This window comes from Panthera onca, chromosome D3 (genome assembly GCF_046562875.1).
Source record: "Panthera onca isolate mPanOnc1 chromosome D3, mPanOnc1 haplotype 2, whole genome shotgun sequence".
In the NCBI taxonomy this organism is placed as follows: domain Eukaryota; kingdom Metazoa; phylum Chordata; class Mammalia; order Carnivora; family Felidae; genus Panthera; species Panthera onca.
In genome coordinates, this window is record NC_138350.1 from 28493174 (window position 1) to 28521036 (window position 27863).

General features: G+C 53.4%; 3 protein-coding genes and 1 long non-coding RNA gene across 12 annotated transcripts in view; 1 reads left to right on the plus strand and 3 right to left on the minus strand.

The window, feature by feature from the left end:
* Positions 1-2602, minus strand: part of LZTR1 (leucine zipper like post translational regulator 1) — a 20648-nt gene extending 18046 nt beyond the window's left edge. The window contains exon 1 of the mRNA XM_060613053.3: positions 2371-2602. The gene's annotated coding sequence lies outside the window, so the exon portion shown is untranslated. The remainder of the gene's footprint in view (positions 1-2370) is intronic.
* Positions 728-15825, minus strand: AIFM3 (AIF family member 3). 9 transcript variants are annotated; one of them, XM_060613054.3, is made up of 23 exons: positions 15361-15821; positions 14952-15137; positions 13359-14166; positions 12751-12919; positions 8382-8595; positions 8024-8133; positions 7698-7807; positions 7558-7602; positions 7233-7329; positions 7044-7156; positions 6677-6763; positions 6153-6244; positions 5914-6044; positions 5707-5822; positions 5527-5598; positions 5387-5450; positions 4719-4795; positions 4486-4603; positions 2971-3069; positions 2612-2687; positions 1958-2062; positions 1271-1291; positions 934-1095 (listed from the first exon to the last, which is right to left on the minus strand). In XM_060613054.3, exons 4-23 carry the CDS (start codon positions 12779-12781, stop codon positions 1056-1058), a joined length of 1818 nt encoding a protein of 605 aa, XP_060469037.1. In that variant the 5' UTR covers positions 12782-12919; positions 13359-14166; positions 14952-15137; positions 15361-15821; the 3' UTR covers positions 934-1055. The 9 variants fall into 9 exon arrangements, 8 of the variants coding, with proteins under 8 accessions (XP_060469044.1, XP_060469037.1, XP_060469046.1 ...); XM_060613063.3 differs by lacking the exon at positions 5707-5822 and having other exon boundaries at positions 5966-6044; positions 15361-15825; XM_078435489.2 differs by lacking the exon at positions 13359-14166.
* Positions 15233-16131, plus strand: LOC132665688 (uncharacterized). Its single transcript, XR_009604219.2, has 3 exons — positions 15233-15325; positions 15737-15840; positions 16020-16131. It is a non-coding gene; the product is annotated as an uncharacterized LOC132665688 (long non-coding RNA).
* Positions 16132-21207: 5076 nt separating this feature from the next.
* CRKL (CRK like proto-oncogene, adaptor protein) overlaps positions 21208-27863 on the minus strand; it is a 37074-nt gene continuing 30418 nt past the window's right edge. Inside the window, exon 3 of the mRNA XM_060613069.3 lies at positions 21208-24806. Within this exon, the coding sequence (XP_060469052.1) occupies positions 24672-24806 (135 nt within the window). The 3' untranslated portion in view covers positions 21208-24671. The remainder of the gene's footprint in view (positions 24807-27863) is intronic.

Here is a 27863-nt window from a genome sequence, read left to right on the forward strand (position 1 = left end):
CTGGGAATCATTTACCGCCAAGTACGCGCGCCCAGTTCCCCCTTCCAGTGAGGGCGGCGTCTAGTCCCCAGCCCTTCCTGGACTGCACTGCCCCGCCGCAGGCCCGACCCACACCGCCTGGAGATAGGCCACACTTCCCGGCATGCCCTGCTTGCGCGGGTCTCGGCCTTGATCGTCCGCCGCTCCCGGGATCCCGGGTGGAGGGTTCCGGTCTCACAGCGGCCTAGGAGGGAGCACGACTATCTCCTTCCGGCTTGCTGTCTCATTTCTGGCCCCCGCGTCTCGCCCTCAACATTCCCCTTGGCTAGGAGGCAGAGTGGCACAGAGGCTCTAGATCCTCGTTCCTAGTTAATAGCAGAGCCTCATTTTCTTTACCTTCGAAATGGGGGTTCCTGAAGCTCTGGCTGCCATGAAAAGCATGGATTGTCTCAGGACCCAGCCCCTACAGCCCTAAGTAGGCACATGCCCCCAAACTGCCAAGTGCGAGCTGCCTCTGACCCCTGAAGAAGCACTTCCCATCTCAAACCTTTGGCATGTGCTGTCCCTTCTACCTGGAGTGCCATTCTTTGAAAATCCAGATCCAACACACTGGTTAGAGAAGCTTTTCCTAACCTTAGGGGTAGCATCAGTTGCTACCTCCTCTGAGTGCTCATAGGCCAAACTTCCTTGGTGTGGTTGTGCTTTCTCCATGAGTATCTGTCCGATTACAATGGAAGTCACACAGATCTGCAAACGTGTGCATTTTAATTTTAAGATAATATCTAATATGTTGCAGGGTCCTGTAGGGAACCAGTCTCAAGAAAGGGAGAAGAGGACAGGCCTGTCCTGCCTCCATTGTCAGCCATCAGTGGCAGCTGAGGCCTTGGGGGGTAAGCATCTCCTGGAGGCAGCAGAAGCCTCTCTGGAGGTGAGCCAGGCAACCGAAGGCAAGCACAGGGAAGGCTCAGGTTCTGCCCTGGGGGATCCTGGGAAATTGGAGGTTGGCACCTGCCCCCAAGGCTTGGCCTCTGTCCCTGGTGCCCCAGCGTGCCTGCCCAAGTCTGCTGCATGCGAGCTCAGGATCCTTTCCCTGTGAGCCAGGACATGTCGCCGGTCCTGCAGGAATGAGGGGAGGAGGAGTCAGGGTAGAAGACAGAGGGTTCCCCACTTGGCACCATGAACAGCTGATCGCTGGTACTTAGGCATAGAGGGAAAGACCATGGGGTACAGGCTCTGGGCTTAGGTGGGAAAGGCTCAGAATGGTCAACAGGAAGGACAGAGAACCACGTACTTGCTGTGCAGCACAAACAGCCTTTTCGAAGGCAAGAGAGAGAGATAGAGAGAAGGCCAGGAAGAGAGCATGTCATTCATCATGTTCCCTCTTGGTTCTCCATTGTTTCCAGCCTGAGGCCTACCCCTGTCCCGTGGCCTCCAGGATTTCCCCAGTCCCTGGGCAGGGGGAGGGGGCCTCTCTGCAGGCAGTTTAAGCCTACAGGGTGACTCCCATTGGCACCAGCCTGGGGTGAGGGGAATAGCTGACATCCAGTGTCTCCCAGACACCAAAAAAACCACCCAACAACTCTATGTAGGGTGTCCCCAGAGGCATCACTAGCTGCCTTTACCTCCCTAGCTTCTGCCAGTCTCAGTACAACCATGTCCAGTTGGATGTCCCATGCCAGGTAACTGCCTAAGCAATGGCTTTGACCAAGGGCTTTGACCCCTCCCCACAGCACTGGGCCTGCCCTGGGACAACAGCTTTTTCCCCTTCTATCCCCCAAGAACACAAATAACCAGCCCATTCACAAAGCACAACCCTTGTCCCAACCACCCCATAGTCCTGATGTTCCATAGACTGATGTGGACCAAGAATAGGGGGAAGGCTCTGTAGGGCTATGGGGGTGGCTGGCTACCAAGGACCAGTCCCTTAGGGGACCTCCTCCCCCTCCCCCACCCCCATATCTCTGAAGCCCACACTCACTCCACCTCCCGCTTCCGGATGGCACGGCCCGAGGCTAGCACCTCAGCCACCTTGGACACGATTGGATCGTAATTCATGCTGGCCACAGCAATCACCTCATCGCCTCTGCAGGGACAGAGTAACTGAGCCTGAGGACTGCCCAGCAGTGGCCTCTCTTCTTAGAGACCCTGATGTACTCCTCTTCAACTGGGGCCCAGGGAGTGATCTTACCCAGGACAACAGAAATATTCTGAGCACCCAGCCCTCCCTGCTTTGCTTGGCCCAGCATGGGCTTTAGGATCCTGCCAGAGGCCCACTGAGGTTCCAGTCTTTCTCCTCAGTGGAGTTCAGAGCTGGCTCCACTCCTGGGATCACCACTCTCTCTCTCTACCTGTGTGATTTTCCTCAGCGTCAAAGCAGGAGTCAACACCCACCTCAAATTGCTGTCCTGAAGATAAAATGTCCTGTCTCAGTGCGTGGCTGCTGGAGTTATTACTGCCCCACCTCCTCACATTCCCTTGGTGGGTCTCCTGCCTAGCTGCCTCCCTTGGCCACTTGGTCCATCTTTCAGGTAAGTCCCCTCCTCTGGAGCAGAGCTCCTCTGGGATGAGTTCCCCTTCCCGACCGAGCTCCCGCTGCTTCAGCGGCTGCCACGTTCCACCCAGTTGCTCTCACTTGGTGTAAAAAGCCACGAACTTGAGCTCTTCCAGATCCCCCTGGATGATGACGTCGTCGAAGCCTTCTCCGTACCCTGTGGGCCGTACAGGAGGGGATGGGGCTCCCCCGGGTCAGCGTCCTGTGGCCTCCTAAATCCCCCCTGAATACCCCACCAGGCCTTGCTCCCTTTGTCCTTTTAGGTGGTCCTTTTAGTCCACCCCTAATCAGTTTTCGCTCTTCCTACAGCTGACGCGGCCCCGCCCCTAGGATGCTCATAGCCCCGCCCGAACTTCCAAGCTCCACCTCTGCGCTCCGCACACACCTTAGCCACACCCCTAAACGCACTTGGCCCCGTCCCTGCCCTGGCCTTCTGTTACCAGCGTAGCGCAGGCTCCTGCCAAACATGGCTGTCCACAGGTAGGGCACGGTGCTGATCTCCGCCTCCTGCGCCAGCATATTCTGGGCCGCCACGCGCCCTGTAAGACTCAGGGTCATGAGATCCCCGACCCTAGCCCCGGCCACCCCTACACTGCCTGCCGGGGCTCTCTGGGGACCTCTGACATGTGGAGCTACTCCTCCTTGCTTTCCCAGAGGTGAACAGGTGCATCATTGCTCAGCCCATTGCCCACACTCAATTGCAGAGGAGACACCTGGCTCAAAGCCAGTCACTTAGATTGCTTCTCTAGAGAATTTGAATGAAGTGCCCCACATCTAGAAGGTCTGTTTCCTGGCGTTGTTGGGCTGCCTCCATTTCAGGTGTGCACCCAGACAATAATCGGACACATCAGGTCTGAAGAATGGGGCACAAGTGCCCAGGGAAGTAGGGATGACAGCCACACCCAGGGCCCCAGAGAATAGCGTGGGTGGCTTCCCAGTTCATATTCCCAGGCCCCACTGGACCCTGTAGTTGGAGGGCTATGAGAGCCTCCTAGACCCTCCCAGTTAAACCTTAATTGTACTTGACTGATGAGTGGTCTTTGGTTCCTTAAAACCAGCACCAACTTTAGACCTTGAACCTGAGCAGATATTGGTACCAGGAGTGGGATTTCAGGCAGCAGATGCTCAGATAATGTGAAGTGAGAGAGGAGAGGTGAGCGCAGGGAGTCAGGTGGTCCTCCCCACGAGGCAGCTAACTTGCTTGTACCTACATCTTAGGGACTCAGACCAGGTGTTCACAGTAAATGAGGCTTCAGGGGCATGGTGACCACCAAGTGTGTGTGTGTGTGTGGTGGGGGAGCTATTCGTCATAGAGCACAACAGTTCTCCACTGAGCCCAAGTTTCCAGGCCCAAATGGCTGCCTCCCAGGGGCCTGCATGAAACAACTGTGTTCACAGAGCCAGTCGAGTGGCCCAAGGGAGACAGAAGCACTGAGTGGGAAGGTGGCCCGTGTCTTACTAAATCCCTTTCTCTCTCCCTGGGTGACTGTACAGGTTGGTGAGGATGAAAGGAAAGGAGGGGCTGGTGGAAGGATGGGGTGGGACACTGTGGCTAGGCCACAGTTGGGTGGGGTGTCCTGAGGGCACTGGAGGGGCGTCTGTGGATGGGCCACAGGGCTTGCTCTATCAGCTAGCTTTTTTTTTTTTTTTTAAGTCAGCTTCATGCCCAGTGAGGAGCTTAACATGATGCTTGAACTCACAACCCTGAGATCAACACCCTGAGATCAAGACCTGAGCTGAAATCAAGAGTCAGATGCTTAACTGACTGAGTCACCCAGGCGCCCTGTCAGCTGGCTTGATCACCTGGAGGAGGCTCCCAGACAGGCCACCACAAAGCCTTGAATGTCTAACCCAGAGACCGGGACCCAAGGCCAGCAACTGAGGAGTGGGCCTGGGGGAAGCTGAGACCCTGGGACAGCCTCCCATCCCCTATCCTGCTGCAGGGCTGGCCATACCCTGGGCATGAGCCATCTGCCAATGTGGGATGTTCACTTTCCGATTGTTTCTCCAGGCGAGGGGGAAAGTGACAGCATCGCCAGCTGCAAACACGCCCGGAACGTTGGTCTGCATCATCTGTGGGGAGAGGGCCCAGGGCTCTGTGGGTGGCACAGTGGCCTTGACTTGGACATGCCACTACCCCCGGCCCAGCACCCTGCCTGCCCCCGCCACCACCACCCCCCAGCCCCACCTTGTTGACAGGGATGAAGCCTCGGGAATCCAGATTGATGCTGCTCTGCCTCAGGAAGCCCGTGGCAGGCACCGCACCTGACAAGACAGGGGCCACCATGTCCATTCCCTGGTCCCTCCCTTCTCCCACCTCATTGTCCTCCATGACCCATACCCTTCACTCACCACAATTCAGCCCCAGACCATTCATCCAATGGGCTGCCCATCCTGCAGCCTTCATGCATCCTGTCCCCTCTGCCTGGACCCTCACAGACCCTGTGCCTCCCATGCGGCCTCATGTATCACCTCCTCTGAGAAATTCCATGAAGCCCCTGGTAGGGTCAGCATGCCATACCTTCCCAGCCCCTAGGCTGCCACCTCCCAGCTCTGTCCTTTCCCAAACTGGCACCTCAGCTGGAGCAGTTTGAGGCTTGTTTGTGTTCTGCAGCCCACATGGGGCAGGCTGTGGAGTCGAATATTTGTGGGCAGCAGTCACTGGGAGCATCCTCCATGCCAAGCCCTGGCTAAATGTGGAACACCCATTCCCTGATAGCCTGGTGAAGTGGGTATGGTTGGGGTACCCATTTTACAGATGTGAAAACCAAGGCCCAGGGAGGGGAAGAGACTGGCCCAAGGCCATTCTGGAGCATGTGCAGGTGCTCATTTGCACCTGCCTGCCCACCCACTCACCAATGCCCACAACACAGACGTCAGCCCGCACAACCTTGCTGCTCTTCAGCACGACCTCCTTCAGCTGTGGGGAGGGGGCGGGTTAGCAGGTAGGCCCAGCTCCTGGGAACAGGGGAGAAGGGGCAGGAAGAAGGGCCCACCTTTCCCTCCTGGGCCCGTAGCTCAGACACCTCTGTCTGCATGTAGAACTTGACCCGGTTGTTCTCAAACATCTGTCAGGGAAGGTGGGCAAGAAGGCCATGGATGAGAGCATAGCCAGGGGCTGGGCTGGGTGCCTGGAGTTCTGACAGCCCAGGTGTCGAGAGTCAGAGTGGGCTTACTTTCATGAGGGCACGACCGACACGTTCCCCCAAAAATCTCCTGAAGGGTGTCTCCTCCAGCTCCACCACGGACACTGAGTGGGCCTTTTCAGTCAGATAAGCAGCCACCTCCATCCCTAAGGGGTGGTACATGGTAGTCTAGCACCCTGCACCCTGGGACCAGCCATGACAGCCTGACCACTGCCCCCACCAGCCCCGGCTGCTCACCCAGGAAGCCAGCTCCCACGACCACTGCGTTGCGGCCCCGGGCTAGCCTCACCACACGATTGGCATCTTCAGGTGTCCGGATAGTGAACACGTTCTCCACCTCTTTGCCTTTGCAGCTCAGCATCTTAGGGCTGAGATGTGGCCAGCATCAGTGAGGGGCTCCCGGCACCCAATCCCTCGCATGCTGGCTGGTGCCCTGCCAAGTGCCAACAGGGTACAAGGGGGAGACACCCTCCTACCTGCTCCCTGGTGCGAGAAGCAGCTTGCTGTACTCCAGCTTGAAGCCATCCTTGAACACAACCTTCTTGTTTCTCACGTCCACCGTAACCACCTGCAACCCCCGCCGGGCAGAGTGTGGGCCTGGCCATGGACTTGGGCCTGGCTGCCCCTCCGAGCTCCTGCCAGACCCTCTGAACAGGAGGTTCCACAGGCACTGTTCCTGCCACTTGGATGGTCCTCTTTCCCTCACCTGGCTTCTCCTTACTGTTTAAGGTTCTGACATCACCTTCCCCTCAAAGCCATCCTTATGCTCTCCGGCCCCAGCTCTGAACAGATTTCTGCATGTGCCCACAATCCTGACTGGAAGAATATCCAGTGCTGCCTTCCAGGCCTGGAGCACCCCCGGGAGGGCCTAGACATCAGGGCCAAGAGGGCAGAACACCTCCCCCCACCACACACACCTCCAGGGGCCTGCATGGCCTCACATCATTTGTGGTTCTCACTAAGCCTTCCCCAGACTTGTTTCTTAGTCTTGGCCCCATACCTGGGCCTCGGTGAGCACCTCGATGCCATAGGCTCGGAAGAACTCCTTGGGCCTCAGGGCCAGCTGCTCAGGCTGTGCATCCAGGGACTGCAGGAGATAGCTATCTTGAGATAAGGCCAGGTGGCCAGTGTTCCATTTTGCAATGGAGGACCCAATGCCTAGCTGGGCCCAGGTCACAAAGGGGCTGCAGAATGGAATTCACCAAACCCACATCTTTATAGGGTACCACAAACAGGCCTGGTCTGAGCAGAGAGGCAGCTGGTCAGACCCCCAAGGGGTGACAAGCAAGGCGCTGAGAGGGCCTGACTGTGCCCAGAGAGCTAGGGGTCTGGGGCCTGCCTGGGCTCCCATTTGCCCCTCCTCCCACCTTGCTGAGCTTAGGCCGGTCATAGGGGAGGTGCCGGTCCAGTGTGCACAAGACGATCCTGTCTGAGAACCCCTCCTGCCGCAATGTCTCTGCACATACCAAGCCAGCTGCACCTGAGGGGATGGTGCTGTGGGTTAAGGGACCACCTCTCCCCCACCCTGCCCTACCCCTCATAACCTCACCACCAACCTGCGCCTACAATGAGCACGTTGGTGCTGCTGCTGTGGCCAGCACTTGGAGAGATACACTTGGCCATCACTTTGGTTCTTCGCTGTAGCTGCAAGGCCTGGGGATGTCCAGAGAGCAAGAGGCAGCTGGGAGCTGGAGTCATGGAATGGCATCCTCCCTATGCCATCATCCCAGCAGGCCAGGTCCTGCTGCTGCAGTCCAGCCTCATCCCCACTGCACAGTTTTCACTCTGCCCCCAGCCACAGGGCCTTTGCACATGCTGATCCCTGGACCAAGATGCCCTCCTCACTTCTCCTTTTTGCCTGAGCCCGAGCCACGCCCTCACCTGCTTACTGGCTCGGACGTACACCTTCTCCTTCTCAATCTTCACCTGCAAGGGCTGTGTTGCTCAGGACCAGGTTTTGGGGGGCTCCATCCCCTGCCCTGCACCCCCAGGCTCCCACCCTACTGCCCCCCTGGCCCCACCTGGAATTTGTGCAGACTGTCCAGGCCAGGGAAATCCTCTAGGTCACCGGTGCCGATGTTGAAGCAGGCACCATGCCAGGGGCAGCGCACCCGGCCACGGGACAGCACACCTAAGGGAAGCAGTGCTGGGCTGGGGCCACAGGCAACAGCTCCCCTCCCCTGTGTTCCAGCAGCTGCTCGCCCCTCCCCACAGCTCAGGAGACCCCCACTAATAGATGAGACCCTGGAGGTCCAGGGAAGAGCCAAGCCAGCCTGTGATGGTGCAGTGGACAACCACCCTTCAGGGAGGTCCCACCCCACCTCCTGTGTGTACTGGGACAGCTCACCTTTCACCAGGGGTGCACCATAGTGTGGACACTTGTGGCCCAGAGCGTGGAACTCCCCGTTGTCCTTCACCAGCAACACTTTCCCCCAGCCCAGCTCTACTTCCCGCATCCTGGGGAGGGGCTGCACTCAGACATCAGGCCAGACACCAGGCACCACCTCTGGTGGGCACCTCTTCCCAGAGTCTAGCTTTCTGGGGAGCAGGCCCAGACCAGGAGAAGCCACACTGGTGGTGGCTGGCGCAGGTGCTCGTCAAGGGCTCCCTCCAGGCCTCCCAGCCCACCCCATCCATGGCCTGCACCATGCCTTCCCATCTTGGGCCCTCTGACTGCTCCCTGCCCCACTAGACCCAGCACCCACTGGCCATTCTCGAGGTCCTTGACATGGCAGATGGCGGCCTCCACACAGTCCTGAGCACCAGGGTACGGGTGAGGGGCGGGCAGGCGCTCCTCAGTGTGGAAGTGGCGGGCTGTGCCATTGCCCTGGTAGGCCCGGGGACTGCCCTTCCCGCTGGCTGACAGCTCCTCCTTGCCCCGCTCCTTCTCAGGCAGCACCACCTCGATCTTGAGCTCCACTGTAGGGTAGACAGGGCAGCACTGTGAGTTTCCAGCCCTGCCCACCTCCTTGCCCACCCCATAGGCTCTGGGCAGGCTGGTCCCTTTGAGTTTGAGTTCTCTCCTGTGCCTCCACCTCTCCAGAAAGCCATCTGCAACATCAGCAAAGAGCCTTAAAACAGGCAAGAAGCAGGGGCACCTGGGTGGCTTAGTTGGTTAATTACCCAACTCTTAATCTCGGCTCAGGTCATGATCTCACAGTTCATGAGTTCGAGCCCACACTCACAGTTCATAAGTGCTGAGCTTGCTTGGGATTCTCTCTCTCTCCCTCCCTCTCTCTGACCCTCCCCCGCTCAGGAGCAAGCACAATCATGTGTGCATGCCTGCACTGCACTCTCTCTCTCTCTCTCTCTAAATAAATAAACTTAAAAAAATTTTTTTTCATTAAAAAAAAAAACAAGCTAGAAGCAGAACAGAGACAGCAGGAGGTGAGCTGGGTTGGCTTGATTTCATTCCTGCATGTTTTCTTTTTCAGTAACAAATTAGTGAGGGGCCCACAAATGGAGCTCCTTTGACCCTGAAATTGCCTTTTCTCTAAGAATTTATGTGGGGGGAAGAACCCTGGTGGCCTGAATCCTGCTCTGATTCCAACTGCACAGTCCCTGATGGAGAAGGACATCCCTGAAGGATCAGGGGCACGTTTAGGGTCTGACTCCAGGGAGAACAGGGCGTTCAAACCTGGGTATGGCTCATTTCCCGGCCAGTGAATCTCGGTAATGGGAAACCAAGGCTTTGTTGTTCTGTTTGCAATGTTCCCATAGGTTTGAGATTTTTTTTTTAATTAAAAAAAAAGTGTACACACAGTATTTTCAACTTCTTAAAATAGCTATGCTCACCAGTTTAAGAATCCATCATTTGCCAAGCACTGGTTTTTCAACACCTTCATGTGCAAGGGTGTGGGGCCTTGGAGGTGAACTGTACCCAAAGGGATGGGTGCACAGGGACTGTACAGAGGGGCATGGGGCCCACCTTGAAGCTTCTGTGGTGCAGATGCTTCCCCAGAGTGCCCGTGGCGACTACTCTAAGCAGTCAGTTAGCCAGAGACTGTCATTTTCTTCTGTATATTTCTCTGCATTTTCTAAATTCCCTACAATGTGCCTGGGGTATTTTTCTAATTAGAAGGAAACAATAAACAGAATTTTTAGCAGCAATAATCTGGCCTCCTGGGCTGAGTGATGGAAGCTAAGCCCCTGGCACAGCATGGGCCTAATGAGGAAGCAGGAGTCCAAGGAGTCCCAAGTCCCAAGGCACCAGAGCCTCCAGCCCTCTCCCCTTTTCACCTCTTCTCCCCTCCACCCCAGACCTGACACTCCAGAAATAAACACAGAGTCACACCTCTGGGCCTTTGCCTAGGCAGTTCCTTGGTCTGGGTTGCCATTCTTCCCTGCCCTGGCTCACTGCTGCCCATCCACTTGAACAGCTCAGGTGATGCCTCCTCTGGCTGCCCACTCCCTGCGTGTCCCTCCTCTCTTGCAGAGCTAATCCCCCACTGGCTTGAAGCCTGGGAAGGTAGAACCCCTCCCCCTCCTTATCCTCAAGTCTCAGCCCCTAGCCTGGCCCAGGCGTGGGAGGGGAGGGAAGGGGAAGGGGGGTGGTTGAGGTTCCTCCATGATTCCAGCTGGGCAGGAAGAGAGCACACCACCAAGCTGAAGCTGTTGTATCAGGTGGGAGAAGGGGGAGGGGTGCGGGTTTAGGGTGGGGTAGGTTCTTTGCCTCCATTTCCATACTTTATGTAATAATGTTAGAATGTTTTGAGAAGAATTAAAAAGGAAAATACTCCTGGACTCAGCTGACACCAGCTATGTGAACGTAGAGAGGGAGCTCACAGGAACAGCCTGGCAGGGGTCCAGATAACAACCAAGCCAGGCTGTTTTCATCCTCCACCTCCTTCCAGAAGGCTCCAAGGGGCTCGCTGACGCAGTCTAATGGGAAGCCATTAAGTCAGGAACAGTAGTGTAAAGGTGGATGGAGAGGGTGTCTCTGCTCACCGATAGAGCCAGATCAACCCTAGCAAATGATTCCCAGGTGCCCATGTGACCATGGGCTCCTGCCTTAGCCCCTTTGGACTGCAGACGCCTTCATTATAAAACAGAGAACAGTGCCTACCTCTTTGGTGATAGTCAATGCTGAAGGATTTAATATATGTAACCCAGAGCAGAAGCTCAACAGATAAAGCTGGGTAGTAGCATTTTATTGGTGAGCTCTGAGCTTCCTGACAGCCATGGCAAAAAGGGAAAGCTGTTAGGTAGCACTTGTGTCCTATTAAAAGGCAAGTGACCAGATGCCAAGAGAGCTGCACTTCCTCCTAGTTCTGAGCTTAGTGTGGGTCTGGCCTGGAATACTTCCTATCAGGAACACAGAGCCAATGGAACACAAGGAATACAGAGTGAGCTCAGGAAATGTGTGCTGATGTGCTCCAAGTCAGAGTCAAGCAAGATAGAAGGTGAAGAATTTGCACAAAGACCTTGGGCTTGTTGTGGTCTCCCTATAGCCCCTGCTGACCCCAGCTGAACTTCTATGGCCCAAATGCTCTCACTCCCACAACCTGAAATTTCCTGAGCCTCACCCCTGACCTGCCCAGTGTTGAGTGCCTGGGGTCTAAAATCTTGCCCTTCTGCCATAGCTCCACAGGGGAGTCCTGGAAGCAGGGAACCTAGCTCCTAAAAGAGGGGATAGTAACATTCTGCACAGCCTCCTGTGTGCCAGGCCCTGTGCTAAGCACAATAGTCTGCATGAGGGGGTGGAGGTGGGGGGCAAAACGGTTAGCCCCACTTACACATGAGAACACAGCAGCACAGAGAGGTGAAGTCACCTGCCCAAGGCCACACAGCCAGGAAGGGGCAGGGCTGAATTTAGGCTCAAGAATGCAAGTTCTTACCACTGCCTCTAGGGTGGTGAGAATGGCCAGCTCCTGAACTGGGAGCTTGGGGCCAGGGGCCTCAGGCAGGCCAGCCTGTTGAGGCCCTTTACAAGAAACTGCAGATGGCACCCTCTGCTCTTGGCTTCCTGCCAGCCCAGTAGTCCTACAGGAGCCAGATTTGGGACCAGCTAGCATTTTTCTGCCCACTTCGGATGGAGGAAGGCTGAGGTCAAGACAGTGGACATCATTTGCCCAAGTCATACATGGAAGCAGGAAGGGTGGTAGGATCAGGCCCAGGGCTGGGTACCCACAGCATAGGCATGGGGGGAGGGAGAGCTGGCTCCTGAGGCAGGTGAAGGGGGTGTTCCTCTGCCTGGCAGGGCATCAAAGGTCTCTTCTTGCCCCAAGTTCTCCCTCAGACCCAGGAAAGAGAGAATAGGCTCATGTGTTCCAAGGTAATGGAGCTGATGGGTATCAGGTAAGGGGAGCTGGGGCGAGCTGGTTGGGGCAGGGTGGCCTGGGTGGCAGGTGGGCGGGGGCACTGAATAGGCACTAGAGAGGCCAGTAACATGCCTCCATTCTTTTGCCTTCCTGAGTGTTGTGAAGAGAGAAGAGGGAAGATAGGGGCTGGAGAGAGAGCCCAACAGACAGGGGTCTCCATGGAGAGCAGACCTGGGTCTCCCTTAGCATCTGTGAGGCCCCCACCTCTGGCCAGAACTTCTTGGGCCAGGCAGGGCAGGATTTCATGCACAAATGGGGAAATTCGGCCCAAGGTCACACAGGACATCAGAAGAGGTGAACACTCCACCCTCATGGCAACTTTGAGAGATCAGGCTCATTTTGTAGAGAGTGAAACTGAGGCTCAGAGAGGTAACTTGCATGCCCTGGGTCACATAGTGGCTGAGGGTGTCCTCACAGTCCCTCTTCCCCAACCCTAGGGGACACTGCCCCCCTCCCCTCCCCCAGGGCAGGAGGAACGGGTAACTTCTACTTTTCAAGAAAGATTCAGCTGCTATTCCCACCACAAACACCCAAATCCCCAAATAAAGAGGGGGACCCATTGGAGGGGATCCAAGAGAATGGCTCCAAGCCCCCACTCCCTCCAGCCTTCAGGGAATTAACATTCGGAGCCGGCTGCCGCCCGGCCTGACCTACTTCAGAGGCAGAGGGGGGAGGTGGAGGAGGAAGGATGCGGCCGGAGGAGGGAAGAGGGAGGAGGAGGGAGGGGAGAATGAGGCAAGAAGAGAGGAGGTACCTGGCTTGGGCTTGGAGAAGCACCCACCCATGGCGAGTGGCCCACAGATGAGTGGGGGGCAGGTGCACAGATGGCTGTGGGAGTCCTAGGGTGCCCCCGGTGGGGCTGGACCCCCTGTGGCCCTTAAAGATGCTGGAGCCGCCATCCCAGCAGGAGCTGCCTCCAGGACCTGCAGGGGAGACAGAGGCATCTGTAGGGACCAGGGCTTTGATGGGGAATGTGAGTAGAAATACAGAGAGATAGAGACAGACTAGGGGAGGGGCTTCTGGAGGACAAGCACATTTGAGCTAGGAACCATGTAGGGGACCTTGGTGGCACCTCCCCTTTGAGGCCTCACTCTCCCCTCCCATCTTTGCTGTGCCTACTGCCTGGGGAGCCCCTCTGCTCCAACCTCAGCCATTCTTTTAGGTGTAGCTGCCTTGTCCAGTAAATCCTGATTTCTGCAACCCACTCAAAATCCAGCAGCTAGGGAGGCCACAATGCCTGGGGTCAAACCCCAGGGTACCTTGGCCTTCCTGGTCCAGGGGTTTCTCCTTCCTGCAGTGGGGGTGATGTTTAGTTTTCCCAGGCCCTGGCCCCCACCCGGCTGGCAGCCCCTGGATACCCACCTCCTCCAGGGACAGCCACAGCTTCTTCCTCCTGGCCCAGCCCAGAGGTGGACCGGCCCTGGAAGGCAGGGCGTGGGGTGGGGCAGGGGTCCAAGAGGCTGCCCAGCCTCTACTCCTCCTCCTAGTGTGAGTTAGGCCAGGAGAGACTGGGGTCGTGCGTCAGGGGGTGGGGTGGGGGTGGGGTGGGCCAGGCTACTTGTCCCCAGGGAAACCCAGCTCCATGGTGAATAGAAGTGGGCGGCCAGCCCAGGCCTGATGGGGTTGGGGGAAAGGGAGGCCAGGCACACAGCCCAGGCCCAGCAGTCATGAGCTCCCACCCTGTGCACCTCCCCCCTTCACAAATGTCCTCCAGGCCTACGGTGCAGAGATCACATCCAACAGCAGATGAGGAAACTGAGGGGCCAAGGGCTTGCCAAGGTCAGGCAGCAGGCAGGGCCATCCAGGTGGCCTCCCACTTCCCTCCCACCTTGGTTAGTTTCAAGATAGGAGGGGACCCAGGAAGCCCCCATATCACCCTGCAAGCCACAAAACCATGGGGAGAGGTCACCTGGTCAGCAAAGAGATCCCTGCAGCCAAAGTCCTCAAGGCCACTTGAGAAGAAGGGTGGGCCTTCTGGAAGATTCAGCTTACAGACTGGACTTTGGAAGGCCTGGGACAAAGCTGCCCTGTTTACAAATGATCTTCCCCCAGTCCATCCAACTGTCATCCTTTCTGTTTTCCCTGGAAGTTCTTCCTGAAGTCTAACTGGAGGTGGGGCTGGCACCTATTTGGTCTTGCCCAGATCCCTGCAAGGGCTTTGAGTGGGTGCCTGAGAGCAAGGGGGCCAAGAAGACAGGAGGAAAAGTTGGGAAGGACAATCTACTGCCTGGCATCTGATGTAACCTGCACTAGAGGCACCCATTATAATTCAGGAGGTGGTGGTACTTAAAGGCCACCTGGGCATACCGATGCCCTTTAACCCTCTCATCACCAAGGCAGGTCTGTAAGATTTGGCTACCACCTGCCCCACCTGTCCCCTTCCTGGGCACAAGGGGGCCCCTCCCCAGATCCTGGCTTCTCCTCTGGCTCAGCCATACCTACCTCCTTCCTGCCTGGCCTAGGCTTCATCTGCTGGGCCACAGATGTCAGAAAAGGTGGAACTTTCACTTGCTGCCAGTTACCTGTCTAGGCTGTTTCTCCCTTCCCAGGTGCCCAGGTATCTCAGACCCTCCAGGGCCTTGGCCCTGGAAACAGACTTGCTGGGGACTGAACCTTCCGCAGGCCTACCTTGTGCAGGCTGGCTTGGAGCCCTGCTGCCTCAAGGGCAAAGGTTCTTGCAGCAGGAGGGGGCCCTACACCTCCCCCCCCCCCCCCCCCCCCGCCAAGATTTTGTGGAGTGCTGTCCCTTGCCTACAAACTACCCAATGCTGAAAAGTTGTAACAGTGCCCAAGTGCTAACTATCCACCAGGAGCCTGTGTCCTGGTTCACAGGGACACCACCCTCCCCTAAGCCAGTGCAGGCTAGACAGAAACAGCAGTGGGGAGGTTGCTGTCCAGTTGGGGCCCTCAGTGCCTTCTAGCGTTCCTTGGGATGGAATTCAAGTTTGCCCTCACCTGCTCCCCTGCCGGGCTCAGGCGCAAAACTCCCGTGCACTCTCCCTGCCTTTGCACGTGCAGTTCCCTCTATCTGGGAAGATCTTTCCTGCAGCCTTCCCGCTGGTCCAGGTGCCCTCACCAAACCGGACGGCCCAGGAAGGGGGACGGGTACACCGCAGGGCCCCGCGGCAAGCGAGGAAGGGCCTGGCGGGGGAGGAGAGAAGGAACAGAGGCGCTCCAGCCTCCAGCATGTCTCTTCTCCCCGACTGCCGACCTCAGCCCCCAACGCGCCGGCCCGGGGTCCAAGATCTGAGAGCGCGCGCGAGCTAGCCCGGGTCGCGGGGACTGTGGAGCCGAGACCCGGCAGCCGAACCGGGATGGCGGGGACAGAGGTCTGGGGCCTGGGGTCCCCGGGGCGGGCGCTCACCTGGGTTCGGCGCCGGCCTCCGTTCTGGAGCCGCTCGGGGCCGCGGCCGCCTGGGGGGGAGGGGGAGGGGGGGGAGGAGCGGGCGGGGGCGGGGCCGGCGCTGCGGCGACACTGCGTCCGGGAAGCCCGCGGCGCCCAGCACCGCCCCGCCGGGTCCCTGCTGGTAGTTGGGGGTCGGTTCCAGGTCAGGGGTCAGGCCGGTGGCTTCAGAGTCCTCACAAAGGGTCGCGGGGTATGGGGAGGCATTCGGGGGCCCTTCTGGCCATGGACGCCGCCGGCGGGGTTTGGGTTCCCAGGGATCCTCTGGACCTTAGAGGGGCGCATAGCTGGGCAGCGCACCGGATCTGATTCTTGCTTCTTTTCTTTCTTTCCTAAGTCTTCGAATCGTCGGCGGCGGAGTGACGTGGGGAGTGGGAGTTGAATCACCCGGAGTAAGCTCCCCAAGAAGGAAAATCCAAATCATTTCCCACTACCCCATAGGTAACCTGACTACCTTAGGAGGCTCAGTCTCTTTGGTCTGCCTTCTCCCTACACTTAATACGGTCTATTTTAAATTATATTTTATTACATTTTCTTTTTCCCATCTGTCATTATATCAGGAGAACTTCCTGGATTCCTATAAATCATAATGCCCCCTGACGGTATGTCCCCTCTTCCAGGAAGCCCTCCCTGACCAGCCTCCCCAGACTGGAACTTGATCAGGCCCTGATATCCTGGCTCCTGGTTACCTCCTGTTTCACTGTCCTGACTGTCCTGATCTTCGCATTGTGTTCAGGTTGAGCTTGTACCTCCCGCAAACTGGAACTCAGTGACTATGTGGGAAATGAATGAATGATACTTTCTGGGGAAGTGATGTCACATCTATCATTAAACACATCAGGGCCCATCAACTCTGTGTCTTATTAGTGCTCCTTTAGTGGCTCGTGTTGGGTTCTCTTTTTTTTTTTTTTTGCCACCTCTCCCCTTTTTGGACTTTGCTTTCCTGTAAGGATGACAAAAACAACAGCAGTAACAGTCACCTATGCCAGGCAGATACAGCCTTCAGAGAACGTCCTTTATTTATGTCCCACCCTGCCCAGGGGGACAAGCAACACTCTCCCTCATTTTACAGATGGGGGAATTCAGAAGGCTAAGTCTCACCCAGGGGCAGGACCAGAGCCTGCATGGGTCACACTTATGCAGGTGGGTGAGGGGCTGAGGCCTGGAGGAGAAATGTGGCAGGGCAAGACCATAACATCTGGCTTGGAAAATATCCAATGGGATGTTAGCAAAGAGGGAAATGGAACCCCAGGCTGAGATGTAGTAAGGTGACCTGAAGTGGCTGAGAGACCCCTAGACCTAGCAGACACCCCAAAGGCAGGGAGGGGGTTGCCAAGGTTTGAGAAGCGGGTGTGTGTAGGTGATCCCTGTCCAAGCCTGTCTCTGTTCTCCTTCCATCTACCAGCTCCTGTCAGTTTCTCCTGTTCCCGGTTCCCCTCAGACTAGGGGCTGGACGCCAAGGTGTGTAGGGAGATCCTTTGGAACATGAGATAGAGGCAATGTTGAACATTGGGATTGACACTGGCGCCCCCTGGAGGCAAGTCTGAGGGTCAGCAGGGCCTACCTGAGCTTTGGGGTTCTGAGGGCAGCCAGCCTCTTCCCTGCCAGACTTAGGTGGATTTCCAGATACAGAGACCTAAGTTTATCTAACTGACTCCCATGAAATCTTGGGGGCTGATACAGCACAGCCAACGCTTGAGTTAAGGCCAGCTGTGCCCACAGCTACAGGGTGATTCATTCATATAGAAACAGAAGTTAGGGGATCTCCAGTTCGGGGAGCCTGAGACAAACCCCATATCCCAGGCTCATCCCTGACTTGCTGTAGCTACTGAAGCCTATCCTCCCCCCAGCCCGGTTGGTCTACACAGTGTGAACACCGTTCTGGGTTCTCTGACTGTGGAGGCCAGCTCCAGCTCCTATTGACCTCTTCAGCCCCACCATGGCCCTCCCCAAGCTGCTGGCTTGCTGCCAGGACTGTCCTGTTTCCAGGTTATGGGGTACCCAGTCCTAATTCTAGTCCTCCTGGAGGGAGAGGAAGGCCAGAAGGGTTTTACTAGGGGGTGGCAAGGACTGAGGACAGACAGGCCCTTAGGAGTTCAACAGAGAGGAGATGGGCATCCAGGCAGAAGGAATGTCCAGGGAAAGGCAAGGAGGTATGATGGCAAATTCTGGGGAATTCAAAATGTGCCAGCCCAGACTGGCTTGGGTGCTGAGTTCTGGGCAGGAGCATAGCATGGAGGTATGTTACAGGGCCCAAGAGCAGCTGGGTGAGGGGTTTTCACCCCATGTGTCTTCAGTAAAAAAACACACCAACAAGTAGGACTGGCATTGGGTTGGAATGGGGCAGAGGGACAAGAAGGTCAGGAGGCACCTGGGGCGAGGATTGAGCCACAGTCAGCTTGAGGGCTGGAAGGTGGGCCATGCCCTTGTGGCCCTTACTTAGACCTGAAGATTTTCTATCATCAGAAGGATTGGCAACAACTTCCACACCCTCAATGACAAATGTCCTGGTTTAAGCTACCTCAGCCACGTGGAGGAATACTGTTCAACCATAAAACGGGTCTACAATGGGTTTGGAAAAATGTAAATATTTTCTTATACATCTCTGGTGAAAGTGTAAGTTACCCTACAGAGGGCAATTTGGCAACACCTCTAAAAACTGCAAATACCCAGAGCCTTTGATCCAGCAATCCCACTTGGAGCAGCTCATTTTAATGCACCTGACCTCCTTGGAAAGGACATACATGTCCATCAATAGTGGATTGTTGAATGAGTAACCGTACATCTATATCATGTGGTACTATACAGTGGTGAAAAAGAACAAAGACAGTAATCTTTAAAACAGACTGGGGAAATAAAGCAAGGTACAGAACAGTAAGTAAGTAATCTATGCTACCTTTCTGAACAGAAAACATTTAGAAAGGATATTTACAGAGGTATATTTGCTTGTATGTTATAGAAAAATTCTGGAAATATACATAATTATATTAATATATTATCAAATATATAATACATAATAAACTAGAAACAGGGAGATCCTGGGGAGTGGAATGGACAGTGGAAGGGATGTGCTTCTTCAGATACCCGTATTTTGAATGCTGCATCCTATGGATGTTTTTCCTCCAACGCTGAAGCCAAAGTCAAATCCCCCAAACTCCTCAGAGCTGTTTTGGGGGAGCTCAAGTGGGCTTCAAACCACTATTCGCGAATGGCTGGCACTGGGGCTTGGGTCCTTTTCCTCTGGTCACTGGGCCTGGCACAGCCCCTGCCCAGGTCTCTCTTCCTCTTGGTGCCCGTCCTGGACGCAGTTACGGGGCAGACTCCCAGTAACTCACTCACTCCCTCTTTCCAGGACTCGGCTGGTGGGCAGCTCCTGGAGCCCACTCAGAGGACATCCCCGCCCCCCGCCCCCACCCAGCCGCTGCCTCAGATTCAGCCTGCACAGCACATTCCGCGGGGCTCTCGGGCGGGTGGGTGTAGGTTGCCCTCAAAGCGCGCCGCCTTAGCCACGCCCCCAGCCCCTCCTTCACCTGTGCCCGCCTCCATTTCAGAGAAGGCAAAGCTGAGACACACCAGCCCTGCCCTCCGGAGCCTCCAGGACCCAGGTTTCGTAGGGCCCCGAGCCCAGGAGCCCTGCGAGGGCAAATTCGTTGGCCCCGGGAAGCCGTCCGGAAAAGGGTAGCGCTGACGGCCACCGGGCCCCGCTTCGGTCTCCCCACCTTCTGTTTGCCACCCTACCTGGCCCTCGGCCCTGCCACCAGGAAGCCCAGGGTAGCCAGACCCCACAGCCCGCGATCTCTCCAGCCACCGGGGACCTCACCCGAGAGCCATGCGCTCTGGACAACGTCCGGAAAAGGGCAAACCCTTTCTGGGACCTGAGGGCGGGGAGGGAGCCTCCTGCGGCCCCAGTGCACTGTGTTCTCTACCCTCACCCCTCCCGGGGTCCTCCTCTCCATCCCTCCGGGTGATTGTCCTCCTGCCCCCGACTCAGCGGCGGCTGCCCCCGGGACCGACGGCCGCATCTAGGCGTGGGCAGTGGCGGGGTCGGGTGAAAGGGGTCTGGAGGACGCGGTGGTGGTGGTCCCCAGAGCCGGTCCGAAAAGCGGAGAACCGGAGTCTAGGTGACGCAGCCGCGCCGGAGTACGTGCTGCAGCCGGGCTTCGAGCCCAGGACTCCTGGGAGTACCAGGTGTGTGTGGGCCGCGCCTGCGCACTGCTGTCCGAAGGCGTCCGGGTCTTCTACCCTCGGGGTCTTTCGCTTAAAGGCGGGACGGCAACTGGCAATCCCAACTGGCAGTCTTCCCGTGGGGTTGGGCTTGGGTTCTCGCCCCGGCGGACTCCAGTCTTGCTCTCCTAGCACAGGCAGAACATAGACCACAGCCCCTTGGCCCAAGACTTCGGAGAGCTGGAGGCGCAGGAGTGAGGGGCTTCAGTGGCACAAGTAGTTCTCAAACTTGGCTGCATACACCTCTGGAGAACTTAAAAAAGGGATCGAGGAAGGGCAGGTCACCTGAGGTCTCCAGGGGCTATGACAAAGCCAGGCACTCTCCAGCCCTGAACTGTTCCCTCCACCCGGATTTCGTTGATTTCTCTTCCCCTAAGCAGCCAAGAAGCCATCCTGAACCCACCGAGGGCTCCACAGCAGCTCCCACTGTCTCGAGCCACCTTCACCCCGTCTGCACTATGAGCTCTCTAGGGCGGGGACAGGGATTCCCTCCAGCTTAGGTTGCGAAGACTTGGGGAACCAAGGTGTGCACGGAGACTTCAAGATCAAGGTCAGATCCCGAGAAAGGGCTGGGGAAGAGGGTCCATGCCTAGGCAAGAGAAGAGCCTTCCAGAACAAGGACCGAGGAGGAGACCATGTGAAAAGCGCAGCAATGTCACAGTTTTTACTGTGGAGTGAGGTTTCAAGATCTGGGCACTGGCCTCTGCTGGTGTGCACTGAGGCTAACTCAGCAGAGGAAGGTGGACGGACAGCCACCCTCACCTGGTCCCATTTCCAAGGGTTTTTCCTGCCACAGAGGTACCCAGCTCAGTACTGCTGCTCAAAATACACCTTTTCAAACCAAGTATTCTTCAAAGGTGTCTCTAGGGCACTGTGTCTTCCAGAATGACTTAACAGTTTTGTATTCCCATTCAAGGCAAACTTTTCTTTCAAATTCTGCACTACCCTGAAAGTAGAAGCTAGGGAGTACATTTAAGCATAAATATGGACTGGTATCACTTCCTGAAACTCACTTTTGGAGGTTTTACTACAAAGAAATGTGGACCTCTCAATACATACACAAATTATGTGTGAGAACAGGGCTCTGACTCAGGGGATGTGTCAGGAAAGTGTCATCCCTACCCCCACCTCCAGCTGTCTACCTGAAGGTCCCTGGAGTTTATCAGGAAGGCTATATATAGACAGAAACAGAAGAGGCTGCTTGTTTTTTAGGACTTAGTTCCACTTGAAACCATTCAACCCTGGGTAGCTTGTGCTGAACAAATATTTAACAGACGTCTTCAGATACAGGTGCCTAGAAGGGACCTTGGTGGTGTAAACTGTGGCAACTATTGCTTCATCTTCAGAAGGCCAAGACTGAGCACCAGTCCCCTACAGCACCTACTGTGCTCACACATTGGGAACCAGCTGTTTCTCTTTTGTAGGGGGCTCCAAGTGTGGGGAAGGGCCAATGCAAGACGCACCCTAGGAGAGGCACCAGTTGTTTCTGTGTTTCACAGGCATTCATCAGGTGCTAAACTGACTGGGAGGTTGATATGGGCTGAGAGCCTCCAGGCAGCACTGAGGAGACACCGAAACACCAAAGCCGCTGCTGCCACCACCGGCTGATGCAAGTTTTATTGAGACAATGTACAAACAGGCCATGGAAACAAGGGTTCTGATGCCGGGATCAGTAACGTAAAATGAATACAAAAATAAAAAGGCACTAATCTGTTAAGAAAAGACACTCAATGTTCTAAGAATATAAGTCATTTAATACTGTTAATTTTATAGCACAAAATAAAACAAGCTATGATCCCCAAAAATAATTTTAAAAGCTTACACAGAAAATATTATTGCCTGAAGTTTATGATCTTTAAATTACAGGTCAAAAGTTTTGTGTTGTTGTTGTTGTTGTCATTTTAAAACACACAGTGAAGACCGTCTAGAAGCAAGGCCACTGTTCCTCCTGCAGAGACAACAACCCTGTGTCAGGGAACTGTCCTTCTACTCTTTTAGAATATACAACCAGCTCAGTTACCACACTGATATCAGTTAACCAGAGTTAGGTCTCTGGTCCCAGAGGGTGGAGTTTGAGGCAGAGCTCAGTGGTGTCCACAGAAAGCATTAGTCTTAGGTACTGTGTTAAAACAATCAAAAGTCACTCATTTTAAGAGGTTAATGAACATAATATTAAAGGATTAAATTATAAACACCTGGCAAAAAAACATATCATCCCTTTTCAAAAATAAAATGGTCATATTCCTCTGAGCAAACATTACAAGAGCAGTGGCCGTCTGCCTCGGCCTGTCTTGTCTGTAAACAGCTGTAAAAGAAAGTTAGCATGGAGCCAGGGATCCTTCAGCTCCAAGGAGGGAGCAGCTGTCTTTCCCCCCCTTTCAGTTTTCCAACACGAGCACAGAAGGTGTCTTGTCTGGGTGACCAAAGTTGTCAAATGGCAGCTAGTCAACGCGTGCTCCTCTCTAACCATGCCATCAGGTGGTAACACACCATGAAGAAATGACAAGAACAACTCCTGCATGGGAGGTCCTTTTCAGGATAAACAAGTTTTGAATCAAACTGTCAATGCCCTTCATAATTTGTTCAGTTCCCGAGTTAATTTAATATCCAAATATCTTCTTAGGTGACACACAGTAGAGCAGAGCCAAGTAGCAATAATGAACAATCTTAAAAGGAGACCAACCAAGGAGGGAAGGCAGCTCCTCTGGAAGATTTGCATTGCTTTCTGAAACAGGAAGTCTTTCCCAATCACTGGGGAACCCAGGCATGAAGCTGAGGCAAGGATGCGGTCTTCTGTATATTTAGTGTGATGAAGAGAATTTCCCTGCCTGATGAGAAAACTAATAAGGTCCTAAGTCAAAAAGGTACTACTTTTGGCACGTATCTTGAGAGTTCAGAACTCAAGGTTCACCATATTTCAGGCTCCCAATCTCTTGGGCAGCCCTGGAGACATGTACGTGGGCTGAAGTGACAAGCAGACTTATTATGAAGCCAAAGTAGGTTTGTGGGGTGTTCTGATTCTGAAGTGCTCTACACGAGGTGGGTCTTGCCATGGGCCAGCAGACATAGCTGAAAGGAAACCCTGCTTTCCAAAATGGCCATATACTTCTTATACTCTGAACCAAGCCCCTCAGCTAAATTTGGCTAAAAAAAGTCTTAAGGTTTGTGCCTTCTTTAAACAAGGCACATATAATGCTCACAACCCCCTTAGTACTGGGTCACTGGTTGCAAGGCAAGTGCTGCGTCCAGGCAGAGAGCAGGAATGCTGCCACACACGTACCACTTACTGTGGGAGCTAGGCTGGGCCTGAAATGAGTATGAGGCAACTACAACGGAGAGGCACCTTCAGAGCAAGAAGTGGCCACAGTTCTCCCTGACTAGGGAGAGCAGATTGCATTTTTTTCTGGGAAGACCACAGACAGGCAGCCAGTGATTTTTTCCCCAACTGATCATTAACTTTATCACAAGAACACTTTCAAGATTCTTCCATATGGCAGATACCAGCCAAATGAAATATGGATTTAAAGACAGACTGAAAAAATGGTTGTTTTGCTGGTTCCGTCATCAGAATATATCGCTCTAGCCCTCCAAACCTAAGACCCTTGGGACACAGGGCCATGGCTACAGCAGACGCTCAGCAAATGATGCAGTTACTCATTAGGTGGCTGCTACATTTCTAGGTCTTCTGTATTCATTCTGAGCTGAGGCCTGTCTTCACCAGTTTCCAGAAGGGAGAGCAGACTGAACTGCATGAAGGTTCCAGAATCCTAATCTGCTATGTGCACCAGTCGAGGGATCAGCCACACATTTGTATCAAGCGGGCTTATATGAACAGCCCTTTTTTTAGCTAACAAGGAAACAATAACATCAAATTGCTAAATGGTTAATGGTTCTCCCTAGTGACTAAAATCTTAGACATTAAATGCATTAACCAATTTGCAGAGCTTACATTTTCTTTGCCTGAGGGCATCAGAGACATACAGACTGGGGAACCAGTATTAGCAGCACCATCTTTCTCTGGCAGCCTTGTGAACTTGGGCTGTGGTGGCGAGGAGTGAGCCTCAGTGAGTAGAATTTAAAGATTCATTAATTATTTCAATGATTCTATGAACAACTTCATTTTTTAAAGAAACTTAATTCCTATACCTTAAAGGGGTGAATTCACTGAAACAGTAGACAGAAAATTGGCTAAGTGCGCCCCCCACATTGCTCCTGTCACTGGCAAACAAGGTAAGCAAAGGTTTCCCCAAATCACCCCTCACTCTGATGCTTTTGGGGACAATGTAATCCAAGAGGCCATGCACACAGCTTGGCACACTATGACTGATCTTTTGTGGGCTGTTTGCAATATGGCAAAACAAGGTACAATTGGCAACCAAGACAATAAAGGCCTCTGCTTCAGGGCTGTTTTTTCCTTTAGTTACAGCAGCTTCAGTTTGGAAGCTCAGAGGCACGAGTCATTCCTTACAATACCACAAAAATCCAACCCTCTAGTTAAAAACCTGTTCAGAACACACAAATCTAATTAAGTCTTCCAAAACCAAACCAAAAGGAAAAAAGAAGAGCCAGATTTGGGGAGTTAAGGACAGAATTCCCTCTTCTGTAAGGTTCATTTGCTCTGTTCTTCAAACGAAAAACAAAATGGCAACTGAGCCACTGCTCTGTGGAACAGCAACGTGCAATGTCTCATCACGGCCTCAAGCTCCATCTGATGAACATGATAGAATCAGTCACAAGTACAAACAGGGCAGTGATGAGAAGACAGACCCTTTCCTCGTCAACTTCTCTCCACTTGTGTGCTTCCACCAGTACTTCCAGTTTATGATCCAAAAGAACTCTAAAATCGGCTACTCTTGACAACACAACTATGATACAAATGCCGAGGCAGCCACTGTGTGCATTCCAAATGGGTGTGAGAGACCGCCACTCTGCAGAAAGCTGGACATCGGCAATGCAGTGTAACTTGCCTATGAGAGAGAATGCTTTCCCACTTCAAAGAAGACTATGACAGGCAGAACAACGAAGCAGCAGGAAACAGGCAACAGCAATCACTCGTTTTCATCAGGGTTTTGAGGGTCAATGATTTTGACATGTGTAAAGGGGAAAAGCCCTTTGCGCCCATTCACTTCGCCTTCCCACTGGCCATTTATATTCATTCTTGTGACTTTCACAATGTCACCAACCTGTAAGGATGGAGAAAGAAGACAAAGTCAGCATTTTCTCTGCAAACAGGAGAAAAATAAAGTTTATTTATTTATTTTTGAATATTTATTTTTTGAGAGCAAGCAAGTAAGTGCAAGCAGGGGAGGGGCAGAGAGAGGGAACAGAGAATCCCAAGCAAGCTTCCTACTGTCAGTGCAGAGATGGCTCGATCCCATGAACTACGAGATCATGACCTGAGCCGAAATCAAAGATGGATGCTCAACTGATTGAGCCACCCAGGCGCCCCCCAAAGAAAGTTTACTTTATTTAAAAATAATTTTTTGGGGGGGGCGCCTGGGTGGCTCGGTCAGTTAAGCGTCTGACTTCGGCACAGGTCATGATCTCACGGTCTGTGAGTTCGAGCCCCGCGTTGGGCGCTGTGCTGACCGCTCAGAGCCTGGAGCCTGTTTCAGATTCTGTGTCTCCCTCTCTCTCTGCCCCTCCCCTGTTCATGTTCTGTCTCTCTCTGTCTCAAAAATAAATAAACGTTTAAAAAAATTAAAAGAAAATAATTTTTTTAACATTTATTTATATTTGAGAGAGAGAGAGAGAGAGAGAGCGAACGAGCACGAGAGCAAGAGCGTGTGCACATTCACAAGCGTGGAGAGGGCAGAGAGAGAGGGAGACAGAATCTGAAGCAAGCTCCAGGCTCTGAGCTGTCAGCACAGAGTCCAACACAGGGCTCGAACTCAGGAGCTGTGAGATCATGACCTGAGCCAAAGTCAGAAGCTTAACTGACTGAGCCACCCAGGCACCCCAAAGTTTACTTTATTATTTTGTTTTTGTTTTTAATGTTTATTTATTTTTGAGAGACACAGAGACAGAGTGGGGGAGGGGCAGATAGAGAGGGAGACACACAATTTGAAGCAGGCTTCAGGCTCTGGGCTTTTAGAATACAGCCTGACATGGGGGTCGAACCCACGAACTGTGAGATCATGACCTGAGCCGAAGTCGGACGCTTAACTGACTGAGCCACCCAGGTACCCCAAGAAAGTTTACTTTTTTTTTTTTAAACGTTTATTTATTATTGAAATACAGAGAGTCAGAGTGTGAGCAGGGGAGGGGGAGAGGGAGACACAGAATCTGAAGCAGGCTCCAGGCTCTGAGCTGTCAGCACAGAGCCCAACACGGGAGATCATGACCTGAGCCGAAGTCAGACGCTTAACTGACCGAGCCACCCAGGCACCCCGAAAGTTTATTTTAAATAATACACACTGTTTTATCCAAAGGAACCTACCAATAAGCTCACTGCACTTCTCTTCAGGTGCCAAGATTATATAGTAAGTGAAGCAGCTTCTGAGCATAAAAGCACCCTTTTTTCTCCCCATCCTGGTTACTAAAACTCCAACAGGACAGAAATGAACACTTAACTCTCTGAGAATGGTTACAGTGAAGTCACACACACACACACACACACACACACACACAAAATGTGTCTCCGCCTTAATTTACATGGGGTGGAACTGCTGTCACCAAAACCTCAGTAACCATGCTGCTTTCCCCAAGCAGCAATAATGTCTCCCTGAGTTGTCCATTCCTGGCTCCCCTCCCCTCTGTGGGGCAGTCACAGAGGGAAGGAAGCTCAGCTTTGAGCATCTTTTAAGGCCTATTTTAAATTAAAAAAAAAAAAAATGTTTTATTCATTTTTGAGAGAGAGAAACAGAGTGTGAGCAGGGTTAGGCAGAGAGAGACACACACACAGAATCTGAAGCACGTTCCAGGCTCTGAACTGTCAGCACAGAACCTGATGTAGGCCTCGAACCCACGAACCATGAGATCATGACCTGAGCCAAAATTGGACACTTAACCGACTGAGCCACCCAGGAGCCGCTTAAGGCCTATTTTAAACTGCAGGGTGGTAGGAATTCTATCTACTATCAAAGGACAGGCACCAATTAGGGGCAGCTCTACTCATCAAGGGGAATGCAGCAATTTTGTTTTGGAAATGGTTTTCAAATTGTTCTGGAGACCCACAAAGCTCTAGGGAGGTGTTTTAAGGGCTCAACAAATGTCTGATTGGGATTTCAACTTTTTAAAATTGTATTTTATAAAATTATAGTAGGAAAAAGTACACTGAAATGTGCCACTGCCAAATTAACCTGTGCTGCCCTGCTAGCTGCTTTTCATGCAGACCTTCCTTGGAATGAAGCTTCTTTTGCTTTGTGTCTGATTGAAGACTCCCCCAAATGGCAAGGTAAAAGCTACAAGACACCTATCACGACTTGCAACAAAACACATTCAGAAATAAACAGAATGCTAAGATGGATCAGACGGCACTGGTCATTCATGTTATTTCCATGTTATTTCATGTTTTTTTTCTGCCCATTGTAATAGTCCACTGTCCCAAATGCCTTTTTAGCTAATTCTTATAAATCTCAACTTAAAAAAAAAAATTATACTTACATAAAAACTTTTATATCTGACATATAGTGGGGTTCCATGCAGTATTTCGTTTGGAAAAAAAGGTTCTTCTGCTAAAGTTACTGGTCCAGCAAGCTGACTGCTGGCCTGGAATGATCAAAGATCACAGGGATGACAAGGCAGCTTTAGTAGTTCACGTGCACACAGATCTGGGCCATTAAGGCTGCCTCCATAAGTGTGAAGGCAGACCTCCTCCTACCCCTGGTCCCTTCTCCAAAGCCCTGGAGCTCAGAGGCTTTGGGTGGAGCCACAACTACCTCTCTTGGGTTACAAGGTGGGTCACTACCCTCTGAAGAAAAGGAGGTTATGTTTTCTGAAGCAAATCCAGAGGAGGAAGGTAGTCTTTGAAACAGTCACTTGAATTAGTTTCTTTCTTTTTTTTTTTTTTAATTTTTTTTTTCAACTTTTTTTTTTTTTTATTTTTGGGACAGAGAGAGAGACAGAGCATGAGCGGGGGAGGGGCAGAGAGAGAGGGAGACACAGAATCGGAAACAGGCTCCAGGCTCCGAGCCATCAGCCCAGAGCCTGATGCGGGGCTCGAACTCACGGACCGCGAGATCGTGACCTGGCTGAAGTCGGACGCTTAACCGACTGCGCCACCCAGGCGCCCCACTTGA

Excerpts from the sequence above, each read along its gene's own strand:
- AIFM3 (XM_078435489.2), bottom strand. The coding sequence starts at position 12,781 with ATGGGTGGGTGCTTCTCCAAGCCCAAGCCAG. Across the intron at positions 8,134-8,381 it reads AAGGACCTCGAGAATGGCCA|GATGCGGGAAGTAGAGCTGG; the intron begins GTGGGTGCTGGG and ends GCCCCTCCCCAG. Across the intron at positions 2,688-2,970 it reads CAGGAGCCTGCGCTACGCTG|GGTACGGAGAAGGCTTCGAC; the intron begins GTAACAGAAGGC and ends TACGGCCCACAG.